Source organism: Mus caroli, chromosome 8 (genome assembly GCF_900094665.2).
Source record: "Mus caroli chromosome 8, CAROLI_EIJ_v1.1, whole genome shotgun sequence".
In the NCBI taxonomy this organism is placed as follows: Eukaryota; Metazoa; Chordata; class Mammalia; order Rodentia; family Muridae; genus Mus; species Mus caroli.
The window spans coordinates 118,579,511-118,604,123 of record NC_034577.1 but is presented as its reverse complement, the minus strand read 5'-3'; the positions used below and the strand labels follow the sequence as shown (position 1 = coordinate 118,604,123).

General features: G+C 42.6%; 1 protein-coding gene across 6 annotated transcripts in view; it reads right to left on the bottom strand.

The window, feature by feature from the left end:
* The window catches only part of Pard3 (par-3 family cell polarity regulator), a 542,245-nt gene that overhangs the window by 116,768 nt on the left and 400,864 nt on the right, over positions 1-24,613 (bottom strand). For all 6 annotated transcript variants that reach the window (XM_021170616.2, XM_029480762.1, XM_029480764.1 and 3 more), the window contains one exon: positions 18,431-18,667. In XM_021170616.2, coding sequence (XP_021026275.1) covers positions 18,431-18,667 — 237 coding nt within the window. The remainder of the gene's footprint in view (positions 1-18,430; positions 18,668-24,613) is intronic.

The following is a 24,613-nucleotide window of genomic DNA, read 5'->3' as shown; positions in this document are numbered from 1 at the left end:
AGGAAATGTCTGAGGATTCTCCAACACTACTGAAGAAAAATCAGGGAAAATGTAAGTCATATAAGCAAGGGGATAAGGACTATTAAATCATTCAGTGCACATACTAAGGACATTCAGAAGAAAGACCAACTGCTCTGGATTTATAGATGATAAAGTGGATTCTCGATGTGTAGACACAAGCAATGGAGGATGAAATTTAAGTAAGAGGGAAGACAGGTCTACAGCAGAGCACTGTGCATCAGAAAGGGGCAGGCAAACTCTCAACACAGCCTGAGGTAGGAAACATCAAGGACTAAGGAAACTGGATGAGACCTAAGACCGTGAGGTAAGAATACCAAACAGGAGAAAATGGATTTGCTTCTGCAACCTTTCTGTTGAATATCCACCTAGCTAGACTCAGGAAGGTAGTGCTGATTGGCCTGTTTGAGCAGGCTCATAGGTGGCCAATAGTGGCACTAACATACTATATTACACCAGATAAGGAAAAGGTAATGGCGGCAAAACTCAGGGAGAAATATCAGAGACATATTCTATGAAACGTCATCACTAGGCAGGGGGTGAAAGAAGGAGGAGGAGGAAGAAAAAAGAGATGAGGGATGCTGGTAAGAACCCAGGGAGAGGGGACACAGGAGCCACCATAGTCACAACAATAAAGAAATAACTTCCTTCTGAATTTAGGATGTGTTTGGAGAGAGCTACACTGGAAGTCAGGTCTGCAGCTTGCAATGAATGGATCAACTACTACATGCAATTTCTGCCATGTCGAAGTGACAGGAAGAAGAGACAAGAAGAATCAGTACTTCAGAGCAGTGGGTATGAAGGAGGGAAATAAAACTCCAAAGGGCGAGACAGCAACGATGGCCAGGGAAACACAATACAGCAAAAGAGAAGGGGGTACCGAAGGGTGAGTGTTGAGGAAGAAAGATGCAGATTTGACAAATGTCGTAAAAGTTAGGGCTTGGAACCATTTGCTAGGAGGAAACGTGGATAAGAATGAAGTAAACAGATGAAAGAAGTCTTTGGCAGAAGAACCACTCAAAACATTTGAAGGCATTACCATGTCTGGCAACGAGAAGATGAAATGGTCCAGAATTAACTTGCCAGTGTAGAAAGCTAGAAAACAAAAGAAAACACAGGAACCAACCGTTTTCCAAAGTTTAGACATCCATGGGATTATTTCCCCTAAAGAAAGGAGCCATGAGGCACACCTGGCCATTACTGAAAGTTCCAATCCTGTGGTCTCTTCCACTCTACAGTGTAGAGAGAAAAAATAAGACCACAGTGAGGGGAGTATACTATAAACCTGGAATACATGGGTGGTCATGTGACTGCAAATGAACCAATCCGAGGCAATGTATGAAGATAGCCCTGCAGAAATCCTCATGAGCCTGCTTTAGTCCTTAACAATTAACCTGGGAATAAGTAAGAGAACATTGCAAGTTCAGGCATGAGCAAATTTGGGGAAACAGTAGGCAAACTCCAACCACTGCACATGGGGCTTGTGTATAGTTCGCCTATGCAACAAATTCTCCATGACTGATGGAAGACAAGCTGCACTTTATCCCTTAAGATGGGGCTTCTATTACCAAGATCTTGGAAAATGGATCCATTCAAGATAAAACATTTTGCTAACAACTTCCATGGCTCACTGGCAGGGAAGAGAAGGCTTATTAGCTTGGCACTTCAGATACGGCTTTGTCCATATGGCAAAACACATACCAGATTTTTAAAAAGTCAATCAAACCATTCTGGCCCAGCTATTAAAATAAACAGCATGGTCAATAAAACCGGTTGTGTTATTTAAGTCCGTCTGTTGTTCTCCCAGAAGACTGGAAGACTGCTACCATCAGAATGACTGCCTGTACTTCTTTCAGTCTGCTAGCTTCCCGTGTGGTCACAATGCATGCTTAGAAAGACCAGATTTTCTAAATATAAAAAGCAGGACACAGCTGACATATGCTCCAACAATGGGATGGGAGAGGAGAAAGAGAGATGATTATAACAGGGCCCACAGAGGTCAAGAACTTGCCAAACAACCAAAAGAAAGGGGGGCAGAGCTGGATCCGAATCTAAAGCCACTTTTGGTAGAGCTCACTCCTTGCTGTTCTGGAAGTGGGAAAGGCAGGCAGAGGGGGTCCTAAGGATAAAGGCCAGGCCCAATAAAGGGCACTTTGTAAACTGCCTTACAGCTTCTTCCAGGAATCCCAAACAGTATCAGAAGACTAAAATGATTACAACATACCTAGTCATACAAAGCAAGTCATACGACTCTAATACAATAAGAACAAAGAACTTTCTGTTTTACAGAGAGTACAGCCAGTAAGAGAACCATCCTCCTCAGTCTAAGCAGCGAGTGTACGTGTGCTGGTCCTCAGTCTAAGCAGCTAGTGTACATGTGCTGGTCCTCAGACTAAGCAGCGAGTGTACGTGTGCTGGTCCTCAGTCTAAGCAGCTAGTGTACCTGTGCTGGTCCTCAGTCTAAGCAGCGAGTGTACGTGTGCTGGTCCTCAGACTAAGCAGCGAGTGTATGTCTACTGGTGGTCCTGTGTATGTCTGCTGGTGGTCCTCAGTCTAAGCAGCGAGTGTATGTGTGCTGGTCCTCCTTGACTTTGTGTTGTATGCATATGTGTATGCAGGTGCACATGTTCTTGTGGGCATTCCTGGGGAGGCCAGAGGTCAACCTGAGACACTCTTCACCTTTTTTTTTAGATTGGGTCTCTCACTGGTCTGGCACTGATGGAGGCTAGGTTGACCAGCCAGGGAGTCACTGAGATCCTCTGTCTTCATCTCCCCAGTGATGGGATTACAAAGGCATACACAATACACCTGGCTTCTGTGTGGGTGCTAGAGATGAAACTTAAATCCTTATTTGCAAGGCAAGCAAATTCACTAGCGATCTCATCTCAGCCAGGTTCCTTTTTTATTTTAGACACTATGTAGACCTGGCTGACCTTGAACTCATGGAGATCTATCCACTTCTGCCTCCTGAGTGCTAGATTTAAAGTTAAGACACACTTTTAGAATAGAATTTTTTTTTTTTAATTTTGGTTTTTCAAGACAGTGTTTCTCTGTATAGCCCTGGCTGTCCTGGAACTCACTAAGTAGACCAGGCTGGCCTCGAACTCAGAAATCCGCTTGCCTCTGCCTCCAAGTGTTGGGATTAAAGGCATGTGTCACTACTGCTGGAACAGAATTCTTAATACAGGTAGACCAATATTCAATTATCTGGGAATTAAATAAATTTTTTAAAAAGGGTAACAGATTAGTAAATATATTTGCTTTTGAATGCATTTATCAAAAATTAAAAGATACAAATCTTTATTTCTGGACAGTTTGCAATTCTTACTTAGTAGCATTGTCTGGTACAGTGGGCAATTAATAATCTTCACACAAACTGGTCAGCATAGCTGTAAAAACACGGTGTATTTCACAGTCAGTCTGGAGGAAATGGAAAGTGTCCATGTATTTATTTTCTTGCCTATTTATTTTCTTGTTCTTACTGTCAGTGTTAGACAGAACCTCAGTCTACACTGTGATTCTACATTTTAGGTTAGTTGCTCTCAGCAAACATGAGACATTACTATCCATGAGCTTTGTGAAAAGTACTTGAAATCTGGGGCTTTAAGCAATCTCTGCTAGATTTCCCCTAGCCCAGATGTCCTGTCCCTGTTTCTGAGTGCACTGTTCACAGGATCACCTGACTCTAGAAGAAAGTTCCGCTCTGTACAGACATCTGTACTCTGAGACCCATCGCTCAGCTTCCCTGTGTCACCACAGTTCTCTGAAGATGCCAGCACAGCTGCTCCAACCAGAGTAGACATGGCAAGCTAGCTGCTCATGAGGCCAGGCACATGTGCTGGGTGAGGTGTCACCCAAAGTGTCACACACGAGATGCTTTGTTCTTTTCCCATGATGGTGGGGTTCAAACACGAGTCCCTCCTGACACTTATGACAAAGGACTTGGCCTTGACTCTCATGACATGTGAAATGAAAAATGTAAACATTATTAGCCATTCAAATGATGAGAAGAAACTCCCGAAGCACGTGTGTGTGTGTGTGTGTGTATGCACACACACACACACACACGATAGTGAAGAGAGTGCGAGCCTAGAATTTTTAACTTTAGTACAATTTTTTTTAAAGTATGCTCAATTAGTGACGAATGTTGGAAACATCTTGACAGTGTCTTGGAGATGAAAGTATATGGTACAGAATGAGGAAAGGGAGAGCACATGCTATCTGCAGTCACAATGAATCAAAGCCCAGAAGGAAGCCAGCAAGCCAGCAGGTTCTAATGAAATATTAAGGCAAATGATTATTGATGAAAAATGAATAAGCCTTTTTGATTTCAGCAACCTTTAAATCACACCTAGCTAATTAAAACAACCCAAATCTATTAATTTAGCCCTTGACGGGTGTTTAGCTTGTTCTGGGGCTAATTTAAAGGCAGGAAAGGCAGCTGAACCCACCCACATGAGCAGACCCAGTGTGGCAGTAAAGACATAGTTATGAGAATAAAGTGTGGTCTTCTCATATGTCATGTGTTGTGTCCAAACCGGAACCCTTCCTGTTTTTTTAGGAAAAAAAAAAGGACCTATAATAGGTTATTACCTAGTTATTAACACTCAATATTATTTGCAGTAATTGTCATATATGAGCACAAGGCATTTACAACACTGATACTATTTAGCTAGACTGTAGAGCTAACACTCACTCCACACTGCCAAGAGGGATCTGATGAAGAGGCTCAAGCAAGTCTTGCATGCAGGAAGCGTTGCAAGGTTCAGGAGAAACTGCTCAGCCCATCTTGCAGCCTTTGCTGGCGTCCTCTAACACCAAATCCTGTGCACCTGAGCCTCCTGTTTCGGATATTAATTGTAGGCTATTCAACTTCAAGACTATACCTAATTACTGCAGATTATGTTGCTTCCTAATCACAGAGATCAATCAACTGTCCACAGCAACGAGTATTTCAACGCTGGTACAGAGCAGCAGACATCAATTGTCTCAGCAAAACTCAAAGCAGAGAAATCTAAAGCAAGCATTTACACAGGAAAGATGCTAAAAATATGCACAGAGCTACCATATATAACAGACAAAAGCAATCAACTCAGCCACCGATTTTGCTTCCAAATGTCCTTAGAACTCAAGAATGAAGACGCTGTGCTGCTGGTCAGAGCAGAGGAGGCTAGACCAGCTCATGGAATCCTGGGAGAAGAGAGAGGAAGAGTATGCCCCAGATCTAATGTCCCCCAGTTCCCAATGTCACCACAGGCCAATGAACACACCCTGTCACACATGGCCTGTGGGAGTCAGTACCAACAGCATACCACATCATATCACATGGTTGAGCATCACATCCAGTCTCCTGCCAATGAGATGAGCTCCCCACAGCCAACAAGGGCTACGAATTTAACTCTTGACAAGCAAAAGGGTTTTGCTATGTTTTCCAGACTGATTTCCAACTTGTGAGCTTTAGAGACCCTCCTGTCTCAGTCTTATGAGTAGCTAAGATTGTAGGCAGGCACATAATAAAAAGTGACTTTAACAACTAAAATGTTTATGTTTCTAAAAAAGACCCTTTGTGGTTATATGCAGACAGACTCCAGAAGCTGTCATAAGAAGAGATCTGCCTCAGTGTGTGTGTGTGTGTGTGTGTGTGTGTGTGTGTGTGTGTGTACCATGGTGGACATGCTGAGGTCAGGGTCAATGCACAGAAGTCAGTTCTTTCCTTCTATCTGTAGGTCCTGGAGATTGAACTCAGGTCATCAGTCTTGTCAGCTTTTAGTCTTCAAAGCCAGCTCACTGACCCACATTTCTTAATTTATATAAACATACATGAATGCCATATAAATATTGGAATATAACAATGAACAAAGCAGACATTTAAACCCCCCTGCTTGATTTGCAACTTAACTCAGATTGGACATGATAAACCATGGAACAAAGTCACGCGCATGGTGTGATGTCAAAATATTAGCAGGAAACGCAATGTAGGGAAGGTGGACAAGGAGTGGGCAAGCACACAGTTGGAAATCATTTGCATTTCCTGAGACAATGCCTTCTGGCTCTGCCTGTCTCCCCCTCCACCCCCCGCCACCCCCTCCCAAGCTGCTGTGGCCACAGAGATGGCCCCTCTCAGACAGACAATCATGTTCCAGGTGAGCGCTCTAGAGAAAGTTGCATTTTCTGTCACAACGCTTGGGCTTGGGCTTTCTCAAGGGATGAATTCTTGTGACCCCCAGAATTTGAAGGCCCACCAGCTTGTCACCTGCCTTGTCTCCCTGGCAACTTCACCTGCTGCCCTTCTGCCCACTGTGGGTCACGGAGGCTTTCCAGCAGAAATCCAAACAGAAAACTTGAGACTTAAATGGTCAAAATGGGCAAGCATGGGAAGGATCCGGAAAGAGCCAAGAGGGAAATTTGTGCCTGAGAAGCATTCTGCAGAGCTGGACATGCGGATCTCTACAGTGCTGAGGAGAAGGAGGGACGGATGGCTTCCATGTGTGTCAGCCCTGCATCCTCCCATGGCAGTGTCTGCAGAAAGTGGCAACATTAATTTAATCATAATTTCTGCACTTTGGGAGCACAACTTCTTGCAACCCACGGGCATATGTATGTGTAGCACTGGTCGTCCCTTGGCTGTTAAAGGTTTTTCAAGAATCGACAAGACATGAAAGTCAGGAAGGGATACTAGCCGTAAAGGAAATCTCAGTAAATAACCAGAGAGCCATTGATCGTTTTAAAAAATTAGCTCACATCCTGATCAGTTACAATCAGGGCAGGGTGTTGGATATCAAACCTGTCCATCAACAAGGCTAACACTATTGTGCGATTCAAACCGCTGTTCTATAAAATAAAAGCTGGAAAAAGAAGAAGAGGAGGAGGAGGAATTAGTGGTAGTTGTGACGGTGGAGGAAGAATGGGTTGAGGAGGAGAAATGAGAAAAAAGAAGAGGAGGAGGAGGAGGGGGAGGAGGAGGAGGAAAGGGACAGTAACTCAGCAGGTAATGTGCTTGTCAGGCCTGAGTTCAGATCCCCAGCACCCATATAAAATGTGGGTGTGGTGGAGGGAACTGCATGCCTGGACCGGGAAGGTGGATACAGGAGGATCCCTGGGCCTCACTAGCCAGTCAGCCTAGCTGATCAGTTTGGGAGCAGTTTAGGTGAGTGTCACCCAAGGGACATCTTAAAAGGCTTGGTCTTCAGCCTATGGTGTTGCTGGGAAGTACTGGAATCTCTGAGTGGGATCTGCTCTCTGGGAGTTTGTCTTAGAAGGTGACACCAAGACAACCTTTAGCCCCTTCCTATTGCTCCACACCCAGCTATGAGTAGTGTGGTTATCCTTGCCCTCCTGACAGGAGGTGAGGGTCTCTCACAAAGACCTAAAAGCACTAGGTCTCCCCAGTTATTGCCTGAAGCTTCAAAAACTGAGAGTCAAATCAACCTCTTCTAGTTTTAACCTGACGATCTGTTTATCTGTCACAGACATGGAAACCTGACACACACCAGGAAGGTCTGAATTTTCCACTTTAATTAAATACCTTCCATTCAAAACTCAGCCCCATTCCCATATACACAACAGCTCTCCTCCACTGAGGACACAGCCCAGGCATCACAACCTCTTAGAAAGGCAGGCTTCTGCCACTGGGTCAACTTGTTTAGTATCACATCTCATATCATCACAATGAACCCTGTGGTCCAACTTGACAGTGAGAGAGAACTTAGAAGGCAGTCTGGATACACTAAGGAATTAGGGGGGAAGGCTGATGGGGAGGGTAGCAAAACCAAATACTGAAGGTTCAGTTGAAAGACACTTATTCAAAGTATGCATTTCTGTGCAAGGATACAAATCTACTCATCCTTACACTCAAGTTTCTCTCATGCCATTTCAAATGCATCCTCAAAAAAATCCTCTATTATCTTCAACATACATGAATCATGTAGTTATTTTCGGTTCTTATTCATTGCTATCCACATCACTATCCGTAATTATTGGCACGAGGCCATGACAGAATAGCATTTTAGGAGCTGCCTGGATCTCCAGGAATTCTCAGCTAAGCCCTAGAGTTCGGGCTTGTTCAAAGCACTGAAGCCTTTAAATCATCCCAGAGCTTAAATGTACAGGATAAAGGAGAGAAGGAGACAAAAGGATCATTAGAAACCAGTCTGTTTGTCCTTGGTCAGCTTCAGTTTCTGCTACAAAGGCAATGTTTAAACTTATGCGACCTCTCAACTTCAGCAGTCAGGGACTTGAGCCTAGAGTCACAATGGCCCAGGTAAACTTACCCTGTCAGAAACCTAGTACTTTTATATCATTTGTACTGTTTACAGTTTTGCTTTGAGTCACACGTGGTTGTCTTTTCCTTTGGGTTTGCTCCAAACTCAGAGAGGATCCATGTCCTAGTGAGGTTACCTGCCCCTGAACTGCACAAGACTAGCAGGTTTCTCTGGTGAGATCATCATGAATGCCAGCAAAAGTAAATAGTGAAATGAGAATTTGTGTGTAAACTCTATACACATATGGTTTGTATGCGTACTTAAATCTAAAAAGCCACCCCTCTCTCCAAAAGGAATTCCTCTGGAGACAATCCCATGATCCTCAGGTATTTTATTTAGGTATTAGTTATTTTAGTGTATTTTGCTATGAGTAAAAAAAAAAAAAGAAAAGAAAAGCAGCTTAAAGAAGGAGGGGTTCATTTAGGCTCACTGTTGAAGAGGGCAGTCTACCATGTGTGGATCTAATGGCTGCTGGAGCCTTAGACATAGTTACACTGTACTACAATCAGGAAGCAAAGAAAGATCTGTTTGATTTTCCTTTTAACATATCTGCTACTGAAGCCGAGGCTATGGCATCAACGACATTTACATCGGGTCTTCCCTGCCCATTTAACCTAATCTAGATAATCTCTCACAGACATGCCCAGAGATTCGTCTGGGGAGTGATTCTAGATCCTGTTGAGTTGACAACCAATAAACCATCACAGTAGGGGAACACTGCTATGTCCCTAAGGACTCAGTAACACAGCTCATTTAAAGACTGAGGGATAAAAATGATTATGAAAGGCAAAGCCATATACAAAATCCTGTTTTAAAATGTTGACTGTTTGAACATATATTTCTGGGGTTGGAGGTGTAACCCAGTTAGTAAAGGGCCTTCAGCTAGCATGTACAAAGGCCTGGGTTTGATTCCCCCCACCCCCCCACCTCATAAATTAGACAAAGTAGTGAATGTGTTCCTAGGAATTGGGAGGTAGGGGCAGGAGGTACAGGAGTTCAAGGTCATCCTTGGCTATATAGCTAGTTTAAGGTCACCTGGAACTACATAAGTCGATGTCTCAAAAAAGAATAGGAACATTTCTGTACACTAACATACATTTATTCTTTTAACATTTGAATCTGCTTTATATAATGTATCAAAATGTATCTTTAGGTCCTGTAATAATCTAGGAAATCCATTCTATCTGTCCTGTAACAATGTAGGAAGTTTTTTTCTTTCCATATCTTCATGTATACAGCTGGGTGAAAGGAGCTATGGATAATCCAGATAATTCTTTGATTAGAAAAGAAAAACCTCTTTTTAGACCAATTAGTGCTATTATTGCAGATACACAGAATTGAGCAGTGAAGAGAACATGGAAAATGAAAGAATGAAGACGGAAACATTGGGTAATCAGACATCTATGGGAGGACTTCAGAGCCCAAGGAAGGGCCCTGGAACATCTGGGGAGTTAATTTAAAAATGGATTGTGGATTCAGGGCTCGATAAAGTCTCCCAAGAAGCTGAAAATGCGTCTCACCACAGGGCTCCACATAAATCCTCATGAATTTATATTAATAAGAGACTGATATTCCATCCTTATGCAGGAGCAAAAGAGGAAATGACAGCAGCCCAAGATCACTAAATACCAGTAAGATTGGCACTTAAAGCCTTGAGTTTGGATTGTAGAAGGGATGGGGAAATGGGGTAGGGAGAAAGAGAAAGATGGCTTATTGTACCACAGTGAATGGAAAGTGGGGTACTAAGATGTGCAAGGCACTAAAATAAAACACCGTGCCACACAAATGAAGTAGATTTCGGCCACAGCAGCAAAGATAGCTCATCAAAGGCCCACAAGTTCAGGGCCCTGTGACAAGAAAGACATTAAGACTGAATGAGTACAGTCTGCTGGGGGCAATTTACTGATGATTACCAAAGTCTAAAATAGTTTTTTTCATTTAGCCTCACATTTCTGTAGAATATGTAAGTGTTCCCTAAGGCAGAAATAAATATATAAATAAACAACCCCCACCCCCACCCCAGATTACTTCTACAAACAAATTGTGGTTTCAGGCAACGTTAATCAACAAAAAGAATTAAACAAAATGTCTTTAAGATTAGCCATGACCTTATTTATGGCTTCATTACTTTCACAGTTTCATTTGTTGAGCTGGTTGTGTCACCTCAGCCTTTATTTTAATTGCAGGATCTCTAGCTGTAATCGACAGCTTGGTTGAATGGGAGCTGCTCACTTTGTGCGCTGGCTAGTTTCAGGTCAGCTTGACACAGGTGAGAGTCATTTTAAAGAGGGAACCAAAATTGAGATGATTTCCCCACCAGACTAGCCAATGGCAAGCTGGTGGTCATGTCTTGAATGGTGACTATGGGAGGGCCCAGCTCACTGTGGGCAGTGCCACCCCTGGGATGATGGCGCTGAGTTCTATAAGAAAGCAGGCTGAGTAAGCCATGAGGAGCAAGCCAGGAAGCTGCACTCCTCCATGGCCTCTGCATCAGCTCCTGCCTCCAGGTTCCTGGCTTAACTTCCCTCAGCAATGATGGACTGTTACTTGGAACTATAAGCCAAATAATCCCTTTTCTCCTAAGTTTCCTTCAGTCACGGTATTATCATACCAACAGAAACCCTAACTAGGACACTCTTCTTCACCAAAATATAGCCACTGCAGAACTTGCACCACTAAAAAGCCACATAGCTGGCCTATGTACCTGGTGTTATTAAGTTTATACGCTTACACTTTCAGTTGTAGAGAGAATTTCTTACGTTTTGTGTGGAAGCATCACCTTTCAATAAAAAGTTGAAGGCCTATTAGCAGAGGCAGGAAATAAAAGGTGGGATATCCAGCAGAGGGGGTGGGGAGGGAGGGGATTCTGAGAAAGAGTCAAGAGTGGGAGATTTGCCCTGAACTCTGAGGAAGTGGGACTCATGAAGTTGAGGAGAGGTAACCAACCATGTGGCAGACATAGACTAGAATAAATGGGTTATATAAGTTATGAGCTATGAGCTTGTGGGTGGAACAAGCCCAAGCTTATGGCCTATGCATTTATCCATAAACAATTAAGTCTCAGAGTCATTATTCTGGGACCAAAGAGGTCAGGTAGAGATAATAAGTTAGCAAAGAGACATGAACCAATGTGATGTAACAGAAGAGGGGCCTGAACCCAGAAGCCGAGGAAGCCAATTCCCCATGCTAAGGGCAGCAGGTTATATCTTGGGCACAAGCTATAAAAAAATAACCTCAAATAAAGACAAGGCACAGTCAGATTTTATTTTAGGTTCAAAACCCCAGGTAGTGGCTGAAGTATGGACTTGTCAAGAATAAGACTGCAGATACAGAGGGCAAGGAGAGTGCTGAGAGACTCCTAATGGCCACTGAAGCAGTGCTATAGAAGGGAAAGAGACTCTGAATTCCTTAGCTTGGCAAACTCGCAGGCACCTGCCTGCCATGTGCTACAGATGAAAGGTTCCGTTCCCAGAAGACTACGATGCTGGTAACAGTCTAAGACATTAGTTTCCCAGAGCTGACTGGGAACGAGAGCTGCTAACCTTCAGCAACCAAGTAGCAGGAACAAGTCAGGTGCAGGCATGGGTAGGTTCTGTCCCCAGAGCTGAGGAGGAGCCTGAGAGAGTGGTACAATGGAGAGCATGGGCACAGGTCAGAACTAAATGAGCAGCCAGAGTCAAAAAGAAGCAGGTGGCCATAGGCACAGACCCTCTGTAGGCACAGGCCCAGGTCTGATGGCACACAGGACAGTGAAGGCCCCTATAGACTCACTGGTAGTTTTCAAGCCCTTCCAAGATTACCATCTCACATTTCAGGAAAAGCAGAGATAAATAACAGTGAGCGAAGGTGAAGCAGTATTTGACTTTTTGAATAGCAAATGCGATTGTGTTAAATGACCCAACATTTTCCAAAGGGCGCACGTTTAATAACTGCCTGTATCTCAGAAAATTAGTTTTGTTCTGTGTCTACCAGACTTCTTTTTGACTCAACAGGATTCCAGTCTTAGTGGGGAGGGAGAAATAAGTTCACAAAGGTCTTTCCTTTTAAAACTGGCATTTTTCCCTTCATGGTAAAATGCATGCAAAAAGCACATGATTATGGTATTTATGCTTCCATTAAGACGTCCTAGGCAAGCTCAGGGAGTCTAGCCTACTATTTTCCTGCATTTAGGTTTGTAACAGCATAGTTCCTGCTTTATTTCAATTATATTTGAGGACAATGCATTTTTGGTGGCAAATGACTTCACGATGACAGTAAGCAAATGTCCGCTGGAGCTGCCTCGGAGTTCAGTATCTGAATGCAAATGCAGATTGCATGGTGTCCCCAAGTAAATAAAGAACATTACTGACCATAGCTTACCAAACAGCAGGACTCTGTTACTAGTCAGAGCCCTCCCAAACGTCCTACACGGGACTGTGTAACTTGTACGAAAAGAAACCTTGTGCTGTCAAAAACGATGCAGGAAGTACAGGGATAGTATCACAAAAAAACAAAACAAAACAAACAAACAAAAAAACCAAGACTGTGGCTTAATAAAACGATTTAATCAAGGTGAACTCCAAATGGGATGAGCTGTGTCTGGTGATGATAGTCGCTCCCTCACAGCTTAAGATGAACAGATGTTAGTGACTAGCTCATGCTAGAGGCCCACGATTTTCTTTTCGATAGCCCAAGTACTTTGTGTTCCCAATTTGGATAAGTCAGTTACACAGAAATCAACTAGCGAGTGTTCTGATGTGGGAGGGCCCTCCTCACTGTGGGCAGTGCTAAACCTCTGGTGGTCCTGGATACTATAAGAAAGCAGGCTGAGCAAGCTATGGGGAGTAAGCGAGTAAGTAAGTGACACTCTTCCATGGCCTTTGTATCAGCTCCTGCCTCCAGGTTCCTACCTTGACTTCCCTCGGTGATGGACCTAAAAGTATAAGCCAAACAACCCCTTTCCTTCCCAAGTTTCCTTCAGTCATGGTGTTTTATCATACCAGTAGAAACCCTAACTAGGACACACTTCATCAACAAGATATAACAGTTGCAGAACTTGTGACACCAAAAAGCCACAAGGTTCACCTGTATACCTGGTACAACCAGGGTAAACGGTGATTAGGCAGTCCTTTAAGATCAAAATTCCTATGAGATCGGCATACCTGGGAGAGGTCGTTGTAGTGGCTTATAGCCCTTCTTCCCAGTCAGTTCTGGGAACAGTCCCCACTTTGAAAAATAAACCTTTAATACTATTCATGGTGAGATGGAAAGAGTACTTTGGGTTCTCTGTGCACACCCTAAAATTTGACAACTGTTCTACAACCCAGCCTATGTGGCAGCTTGGCAGTAGTGAAACAAATTCCTCAGATATCAGCTTGTAAAGAGGTTTTCTCTGTACAAAGGCGATGCTGTACAGAGAGAGCTGCAGGCGTAGCTCATTTGGTAGAGTTCTTGCCAAGCATGTGAAAACCCTGGGTTCTGTTCCCAGCACTTACATAAGTTGGACCTGGCAACACATGCCCGACATGTGGAAGGTAAAGGCAGGTGGCTGACATGTTCAAAATCATCACTGGCTACCCACTTAGTTTGAGATCAGCCTGGGATACATGAGACCTTGTCTCAACCTCTCACCATGCCCTACTTTAAGAAAAGCCTACATTGTGTAGGTGAACAGCAATTCACTACCTGGAGGACAGGAAGCAAGCATAGTTAACACCATGGTTCCCACAATCCTCTCAGGGATTCACTCCCGGCTGCTCCTTGGGCTGAATTCCATGGACTGAGAATCAAGCCTTTACTACTCTCTCCAATGGAAGTTGTTTCAGCCCTAGACTACAGTCTATCTTTGTCAGTTACAATTATGGGTCCTACTGCTAGCTCCCTGGGGGGTGGGGTGGGGAGGGGGCAGTTACCTAATGTAGATAGAAACGTCAAGAGTCTAAGTGGAGCCTGAACAGTCAAGAAGAGACAGGGAATGAGGAGGAGGTGAGGAGGCGGGCAGGGCTTCTCTCTGAGCTCTTCTGTACACAATTCCTTATATCCAACCAACCTAGTGTCCAGCTGCTTGAAAAAGAAATCTCAAAGTAGCAACTTAAACAACAGACTGACTTTTTCCAACTCAACAAGGAGCCAAGCTGGGCAAGTTATGACTGGAAATATTTCCACGTAGCTTTCCCTTCAGGGTTTACAAGTAAAGCCCAACCTAGAGCACCTAGCCAAGATCTGGTGGGGGTGGGGGATGGGGGAACCACTAAAGAGCAAACCCAAGTAGCCTTATAATTCAGATGTGCTAGAGAGCGCCTCCATCACAGGATTCTCTCTCCTCCCAACTCCCAAATCAGGGGGGAAAAAAACCGAAAAACTAACTCTACAGGAAGTCCCACCTGCCCAGATGCTTACAATGTTTAGTAGTTATAACTGTCACATGAGTCACACTTAATCTAAGAAACCGAAATGTTGAGTCTGTCACTTACCTATCTGAGTAAAACGAGGATTTACTCCATAATGGAAAGAAGAAAGTGGGTACTGGGTAGGTAGGCAACTGGTAATGTCTTCCAGAGCACAGAGAAGGATGGAAATATGTCATATATGCTTCATCAGGCACAGGGGTCTTGGCCAACCAAAACACACCAGCCAACAAAAGAAATTCCCATCTCAATCAGGGAAATACAGGATTAATGAACCACTGGCCATGCCTAAACCTTCAAAGTCCCTAGACTAAGTAAGATGCATCTTAACATTATGGTAAATCTAAGCCTAATTATTCCTATAGAAGAGAGATTAGGGTCTACCTACTTAGCATGCATCTAATGTAAAAAGTAAAAATGTTACCAAGGACATAAAAAAGACTAAAAGGCAGTCTACCATGACTTTAATATGTACCTGGGAACCAGCACATGTGCAGATACAGTCAGGCATGCAGGGAAACACTGGCAGAATTAACATGCACAAAACTGAACAGCAATAAAGGGAAGGTGACTAAGGCATGCACATAGGCACGAATTCACCCATGGACGCACTTAAAAAAGCGGCATGAGTGCATTTTGAGACATAACTGTACATACAATATCTAGAGCTGGGAAAGTGTTCCCAACTGTGACACTTTTAATATACTTCCCATGTTGCTTCTACACCTCTGGCTATGAGATCCATCAAATTGTTTTGAGCAATGAATTCTCTGGATGGCCTTTTTCAACTGAACAAAGAAAATCTAAGAAGTACATTTCAGATTATTAGCAATGCCTCCATTCCCCCGGAATACAGAGATTTGCATAGCAAAGTTCAACATATAACCATTGCAAACTTTGGTGACATTTAGTCAGTCGACAAGCACCTGTACATTATCCACTGGAGGAAATGTCTGTTTAGGTAGTTTTAAGGTTCATATTTCCATCAGAATGATTGCTTCTTTAAGTTCACGTAGGCATATTCTAGATCACCTTGCAGGCACGTTAAAAACAACTTGCTGTCTGCATTTAGCTTTACAAACAGAAAGATACCAGGAAATGCCTCAACTTAATGATAGTGAAAACCAGGTGATGTCATAAATGATTTATCAATATGAAATTTCAGCCAAAGATTGTGGGCCACAAATTCACAAGAGCACTGAAGGAATCAGGAGAAAGGGATGGATGAAAGGCATCGGCACTTCCTCCACTCAACAGTAGCAGGTGTGCACCCAGTGTATCAATTTTTGGGGGTCACAATGCACTAATAAAGTATATTATATTGTTGGCCATGTTAACACAGTTCACTGGAATGCAGTGGACTTGTCATTTTGTTTGTGTCTAACTTCATAAAGACTGAGGTTTTATTTAATGAATGGTGGTCCTACACAGGACTTCAGTCCCATTTTATCTTTATATGTATTTAAGTAATATAACCACAACGATTTACAGCAGTGTAGCAGTATCAAGAGATTGCCTTCCCTCAGAAAATGGTTTCTATACTACCCAAGAGTGAATAGCTTTTCTATGTAGCTTTCTCTCCAACAAGAAAGACAATGGGGAGATGCCATGCTCCCAAGCAAGTCCATATTCACTAACAGGTGGGCGAGAAAAAGCTTGACAGGCACAAAGGAAGGCCATTTCTAAAAGTAGCAACACCATTAGTCATTAATGGATATCTTATTCTCTGCAAATGTAGCATTAAAGGATTAGCGAGTGTCTGTGATCTCTTGTTTTGCCTGCAAAAATAAATCATGGCCCTCCTGGTAAAGCCAAGGGGCTTGAAAGAAAGAAGTGTCAAAGGTGTGATTCAGAAATACACACTGCTTGGCATGACTCCTCCTTGTAAAGTGAACTGTGGGTGGGCATGAGCCAGGGGCCTGTTAGAGACTGGGATTAGCAGAATTGGGGCATGGAGACTATAGGTCTAGATGCTGTAAACAAGAGTGGGGTGCACTCTGAATATGATAATCCCATTTAAGGTCTGGCAGAAGGCCAGGGATTGGAGCCCTGAGGTTTAAGGCAGGTGTTTGTGGCAATGAGGAGCAGGAGGGTCCTCCCTGACTGTAGCTACTATAGGCCCCTTCCCTGTTTTTCCCTGATACTCAAGTTGGTGTGAGCTATGTGCAGATAATTAATTTATCAGCCATCAGTAATTCCTTGGCCATCTTTTTCTAGATCCACCCCAGGAGTCACTAGCAAGCAGTGCTAGTGTTTTGGTGGCCTTTCTTTCAAGAAAGCAGCTTCAGAGGGATGTCCGTGAGATGGCACTTAACCTTCTGCAGGCAGCTTCCACAATCATGGCAGCGATGAGACAAAAAGCTTTTAAAGAAAATGTCACTGCCACTGATGACAACTTCATTCTTGGGTTCTGACATTCCTGAGTGTATCTGTTAAAACACACACGAGCCTTCTGGGGGACACAGGGAAGAGGCAGGAGTGACCCCAAGTGTTTGTGTTAGAGAAATCACTCCTTATAGTCAATGTTAAATAGATTTTCCGAGATAATCAAGAAAAATGTAAACTACTGCAGAGGTGCATGGTCAGAACCATCTCCCTGGGATGCGCTCACTCAGGAGCTACTGTTCCTGTCTGCTACTTTTAAAAACAATGTTTCTTTCTGTAATTGCCAGAAGTTACTTTCTGCATTTGCAAGACTGTTACTGGCTATGTCAGTTAGTAAAGCAAGGACTGTTGAGAATACTGTGGCAAGAAATCACCACCAGAGTTCCCAACTGTGTCCTTCAGAGGACTGGGAAGCCATGACCTGCAAGACCAGCATCAACCAGGGGTTTCTTGAAACTGAAGTTGGACTCCACCCTTAATCTACGGCATCAAAATACTCAGTGTTTCAGAAGCCTCTCAGGCGAGCCTAATGCACATAAATGTCTCAGAAACACTGCTTTTAAGTAAAACCATTTATAATTTACAGAGCCCAGCTGCCATAGACAGCGATAAGCGACTTTCATAACACGATTGGCGTATTGTTTATGACAATAGTGTGCACATGTTTGATATGAAAGGAAATGAGAATTATTCTCTTCAAAGCTAAACTCCATATGGTGTTTGAGTATATAAAGGGAGGGGTGGGAAAAGATCCATCTAAGATTGTTTCAGCTAAAATCTGAAATATGTATATAGCCATTTGAAATAACTACACCAGCAGTACATAGAGCCTTAATAAGTGTATGCCAGTGCTTACAGACTCACAGATCCAGTTAAATGTTTAAATAACTAGAGAACCATTACAATACAATCAGCATTCTGTCTGCTGTTTTGATGGCTTAACAAGCCTCTTATAGAAGAGATGCACTATATTTCATATCTACTAATTCTTTCATAGTATAAAATTAGGCCACCTCAAAAGTGGACCTTATAAGTCATGATCCAAATGAATGTCCCTGCATTTAATTATCTCATCCAGATGCCCTTCTAGCAAGAAGAAAACACACAGCTTATATTTGTGCTTGACTCTGATCTGAGCTGTAAACGACAGACAGGTCCTCAAGTCAAAAGGACACGAAGAGCAGAGTGAGCTAGCCTGGAACTGTTAGGGAAACACTCAAAACTTCTTGAACTGTGTCAAGTCAATAGCTTTGGATATAACGGCTTTTTAAAGGCTGTAAATATAACCAGCATTTCACAGCAGGCACTTACAATCTTCTCCCTTGTCCAGAACCAGCAGAGAGCTGACACAGATGCAATGCCACAGCTGCCAACACCTACCTGTCTCCAGGTTTGGAGCTCCGAGGTTTCTTTACTTGTGCATACAAAGTGTCCATCAGATGCCCTTCTCTTGGGCTCTGGGGTCTGGCGTTGAGAGCCAAGCAGCCTTCATAGGATGACATGCCCCCATACAGCAACTCGTCATCACAGCCAAACGTCCGATGGAAATCTTGGATCTCTGCATAGTCGCGCTCTCGGGCTTGCCGCTCCCTAAACTCTCGAGTTTTGGCTTGAATCCTGCAAAAAGAGAACAGTGCTGGAGCTGAAGCAGGAGAAACAATTTCTTTTCTATGAACCAGATACAGGAAACTTCAAGCTCTGCTGTGAGATGCACTTTGTTTCCTGCAGTTATGGGGAAGGCGTATTATGAGTGATAATTTATACACATTTTAGATTCCCATGTAATGCCATAAACACTAGGAAGCAGAATCATTTTGTTCATGTCCATATGACTCAGTGATAAAGTGAACTCACACTGATGAGCTGACATAAAAAAATGAAGACACAGTACCTCAGAGAGAGCTTAGCAAATAGCTTGCTGGTAAGGACTTGAGTCTGATCCCTTGTACAGTCCAACATGGTGGCAGGCACCTGTGATCCCATCTCAGGAGAGACAGAATAATGTTTAGCTCACTGGTTTGCTAAACTGGGTGGCCAGTGAGCTGCAGTTTCAGTGGAAGACCATGTATCAAAAAATAAGCTGGAGAGTGATGGAGGAAGGCATTGACTTCTGGCATTTGTATGTATGTGCACATATGTGCATAGACACAAGAACATAGATACAGCCAACTGCTTTTTTTTTAATTCAATTTGAGGTCTGCTCCATGGGTAAAAATCATTGCCTGATATTATAAACCTTGTCAAAAGCCGATGGCTAGGAAAGTCCTAGGTGTTACAAGGGAATCTCCTTCTGTTGTTTTATGAATATAACATGGTCTCAAACTGCTTTTTAGATACTTAACATACTCATACCCTATTTGGGCATTACTTGTGATTTTTTTTTTAAAGACAAATAGTGATTTTTAAAAGTTACATATAAATTATTTATCTTCTATCATCTGTATATGTATAATGAATACATATTATTCAAAGAAAAGACACCCAAATATGAAGTTCTGTAAAACTTCGGAATGAGCGCATGTATCCTTTTGTGTCAATGGCAGGGAGATCTGAGATCAGGCATACTGGTTTTCATGTAAGGTTTTTCCATACAGAATGGAATCCTGGGATCAAGGACAGAAAAGTCATCCATAAAATTAAATTCTGAAATAAAAAACTCGCCTGCATAAAAGCAAAAAAAAAAAAAAAAGACCTTAAACAATCATTTTACTGATTTAAGGATTTTATTAAATGACTTGGTACACAGATTCCCTTCAAATTATATTGATATAATTTATATTGTCTAATTCAAAATAATTCTCAGTTCAATTTTGATCATTTTTGTTGATGAAATATTTTCATTACAGATTTATGAGTTGAATTGTTTATCTAAGAGCAATGGATGCCTGGCAAGGATGTGGGGGACAATGCCCTTACTGTGGGATGTATGTATGTGAGACTTTGAGGAAAACACTGCAGCAGAGGCTCTTGAAACATTCAGAATCACCATGCATGCACCCAGCAGGCCAGCACAGGCACAGCTCCAAAGGAAACCAGGCTTGGACATGAACCTGATGGCTTATTATCATTTTTATATTCCACTTCTGTGCCTCTTTGCTGATATTTACATGTGTGTGTGGGGGGGTGCCCACAGAAGCCAGAGAGCCCTTAGAATCCTGCACTCTTAGCCACCCAATGTGAATGTTGGAGTTGAACTTGTGTCCTCTGCAAGAGCAATAATAATATTCTCTTGGTCACTGAGTCACCTCTCAACATTGTCTTTTGATTTTTTTTTTTTTAAGAGACTAAGTGATTTGCTCAAGAGTCATTCACCAAAAATTTCCACGAGAACCCATTTGTTTACTGTAGCACTTTTTAACAATAGTTTTGATGTAGAATCAGCCTAGGTGCTCAAAAATGGATATATTTATAAGGAAAATGTGGCGTATAGATATAAATGAGTAGTACTATTCAGCTGTGTAAAGAATGGGATTCTATCTGTTAGGGTAGTGTGGATGGGGTGGACGGACATCATACCCAGTGACAGAAACCAGATGCCCAGTCAGACATCTCGTAGTAGTGAGAGCCAAACAGTAGGTACCAGAGGCTGGGGCAGGGCTGTGTGGGGGGTGGGGAGAGGTTACAGAGAGGTCAAAGTCATGACCAGGAAGGAAGGCTGGAACCTCACTTTTGCAGCACAGGGCAGTGACCTCATCTAGCAGCAATGTGTACCGTGAAGCAGAGGCAGGATTTGAATGCAGAGTTTGTGTAGATGGCAACAGTCACCTCCCTGATCTGATCATTACGCCATGTTACAGGAGCACCAAACTATGCCCCCACCTTAAGTACAATCATGCCAAAACAAAATCGTAAAAAAATAAGCAAAGACTTATTTCTGTAAAGTACTATTTTAGATTCATTTTAATGTCTTATTGAATTTACCTTTCTTCATATTTGAACTAGACTTCTGTTTGCATAAATGACATCTGAATACATATTGAAAAGAATCCAGAAAGGGCACCCATATCATATGGAGACAATGCCACAGCTGTGCATGTGCACATACCCCCCCCACACACATACATAGACACACACACATACACAAACAGACACATAATACACATATACATACCCACACACAGACACACACAAAGAGACACACCCACAGACACACACACACACAGAGGGGTTGGAGGGGAAGGAGAGAGGGACTAAGAAGAAGAGAAAGAGATAAGAAAGCTAGAAGCCAATATTTGTCATGAAAAGCCAAATCCTCGACAGAGTATTAATATACAAAATTCAGCAATCATACTAGTGTATGATGATTGAGTGGGCTCATCACAAGAATGTGGCCCAGACTAAAGAAAGTCACATGATTCTATCAAATAATGAAAAACATTTGGCAAATACATCCCCACCACATATAAACTACATGTCCTATAATATATAGGTAGTTTGTGTGTGTACATGCCAAAGTGTATGTGCGCAGGTCAGAGGACAACTTGCAGGAGCCAGACCTCTCTTTCTTGGTGGCAAATATCTTCACCCATCTTGCTGACCCCACTGAACTTTATAGTATCAGAAGGACGTGTAAGCCCTGAAACTAAAACTGTAATACCACTTAGAATCATTTTCTTTAAGTACATAGATACAAACAAACCAAACATTGTCTTATCGATAAAAAAAATGGAACAAAGCATGGACAGGGCTGGTGTGGTAGGAAGGGTGTGCTGGAGCTGAAGGCGACGAAACACCATCGGAGAAGCAGAGAGGTCTCCTGTGCTCACAGTGGAGACATTTTCTGGGAGAAATGGCCAACTCTCACGACATGATTCACGGGCTCAAGGCAAGTCTTATAAAAACTCATGAAGATTGATTTCTATAGCTACTGATGAGATTATTTTACAGTTTATTTCGGGCTGGGGGTGGAGCTCAGTGCTGGTCTGCATCTGTGAGCCCAGACTTTGATCCTTAACAGCATTTGCATAAAAGAAAGTGCCACATGCAATATCCTTGAGGAAAAAGCAGATGTCAGAATAAACCATGGTGAAAAGAACCTTTAGATGGGGATGAACCTTGACTGCCGGTTTGACAGAATGCAGAATCACCACTCAGATCTCTGGGTATGCCTGCTGTGAAGTTTGCAGATTAGATTAGAAGAGGAGATGGCAGAAAAAAGGGAGAAGGTGAGCTGAGCACCTGAATTCATCACCAGCTTCCTGGATGCAGAAAGGATATGACCAGCTGCCTCACACTCCAGCCTTCCCACCACAATGTTTCCCTCCTTCAGGGGCTTTTCTCTGGTATTTTATGGCAGCAACCAAACAAGCAACTAATACAAGAAGAATCACACTTCAGAACGCGTTTTCCCAATACAATAACGTGGGAGGTCTACGGTCTGTCCTTCCGACAAACCCACACTAAATTATTGCTACTGGAAGTTCAAAAAGCACATGAAATGCCCCTGTGTGTCAACAGATGGGGCTATGTGAAACTAAAAGTTTCTGCACAGCAAAGGAAACTACTGGCAGAATGCACAGACAGCCCACAGGATTGGGGGAAATCTTCATAGCTACACTCCGACAGACGGTTTACTTTGTAAACCTAGAGTTTACAAAGAATTACAGAAAGTAAACATCAAATAAATAAAGCTCCCGGTCCACAAATGGGTTAACAAATTGAATAGATGATTGAGAGGGAGAGAGAGACAGACAGACAGACAAGAGAAGAGAAGAGAAGAGAAGAGAAGAGAAGAGAAGAGAAGAGAAGAGAAGAGAAGAGAAACCCACATAGCCAGTAACTATGTTAGAAAGTCTTCAACATTCCTAGCCACCAAGGAAATGCAAACTAAAATTCCTCTGAGATGCTACCTCACAGTCAGAATGGCTGTCACCACAAACCTGACAACAAATGTTTGAGAGGACATGGAGAAAGAGGAACCCTTAGTCACTGTTGGTGGGGTGTTAATTAAAATAGACTGTGAAACTCAGTGTGGAGAGTCCATCTAAAAAATAAATATGAAACTACCCGTTTGACCCAGCGACTCCTCTCCTAGGCACATGCCCAGAGTTCTCTGCACCCTAGTATAAACATATTTGCACTCCCATATTTATTGCTGCTTTACCACAGCAAAGGTAGAAAATCAACCCAGTTGTTTAAGAGTAAATGAATTGATAATGACCATCTAGTACAGATATAAGTTGGGATACTATTCAGCTCTAAAGAAAAACAAAATAACACAACTCGTAGGACAATGGATACAATGTGTAAAATAAGGTCACCCAATCTGAGAAAAACAAAAAAACAAAGATAAAAACAAACAAAAAACCACCAGAACCGCATGGTCTTCCCCATATGGTGACCCTTGCCTATAATTTGTGCTCATGTGTGCCTGTGTGTGTGTGTTCACGTGCATGCATGCACACATGTACATGTAGCGATTAGAGGACAATGTGCAGTTGGTTCTTTCTGTCTATTATGGGATCTGGGGATCTAGTTCCTGTGCTCAGATTTGTGCAACAAGTGTTTCCAGGCTGAGCCTTCTTACTGGTTTTTCTTATCTGCAGCTAGGAGATAGAAATATTTAATGTGCCTCGCTCAGCATTTTTTTTTTCCGAAGATCCTCCAAAAAGGGCAGTACTTGACATTTGGCAGGACATTAGCTCAACCTTTCCAAGATGCTTTCAGTCCCCAAACTCCCTAGAAAAACCTTAATCTCCAAGTCAGAACAGGACCTTCTTGGAGATCGAATATGCTGGAAAGTTAGACATCCTCCTGGGAAAGTCCTAGATTCTAATAACTTCGTTCCCATAGAATATTCACGCGAGAAACAGTGATATGAATTCTAATGTCAATTTAGTAAAGCAAAGAGCAGATTTTTATTACATTCCCTTGTACTTAAGAGCAATTATGATAGTCAAGGACATTATTGTAAAAATTGGTTATTACTGGGTCTCAAAAATGAAAATGCTTCATAGTTGAGAGATAATTTTATTGTTTGCATCATTACCATTTTTTTTCCCTCAACTCAGGTTCAACCTGAGAAAAAGAAAACAAAACAAAAAAGAATAAAAGCTAAACAACTATCAGGAAGAAATGAGACATTTCTTTAACTCAACAGAATATTAATCAGAATCTCAATTAGTACACATCTAACAGCCACTTTGCTATTAAGTAACATCTGGTCACTGTAAGATAATCATTTCATCAAAGGCCATAGCCAGGGGTCCTGGGCATTTGCATAAGTCAGCCTGTTTTTCATGGTGCTGGGATAGAATCCAGAGTCCCATACATGCTAGGCAAGTGCTTTACAATGAAACCATTTCCCAGACCATCCCTTACTCTGTCACACATTTGAGGTAGGAACTTGCTAAGAAGTTAGGCAGCCCCTGCACTGGCAATGTTCCTGGCTTGGTCTCCCAAGCAGGGGAGGCTGTGATCCAGCTCTGCCATGCCAAGCCTCATGTAAGTTTGGGAATCTGATGAAATTTTGGTGGGGATAAAAAAAAAAGAAAGAAAAAAAGAAAGAAAAGAAGAAAGGCAAATATAAACAGAGTTGAAAGCTCTGCACTTAGAGCCTTCAGA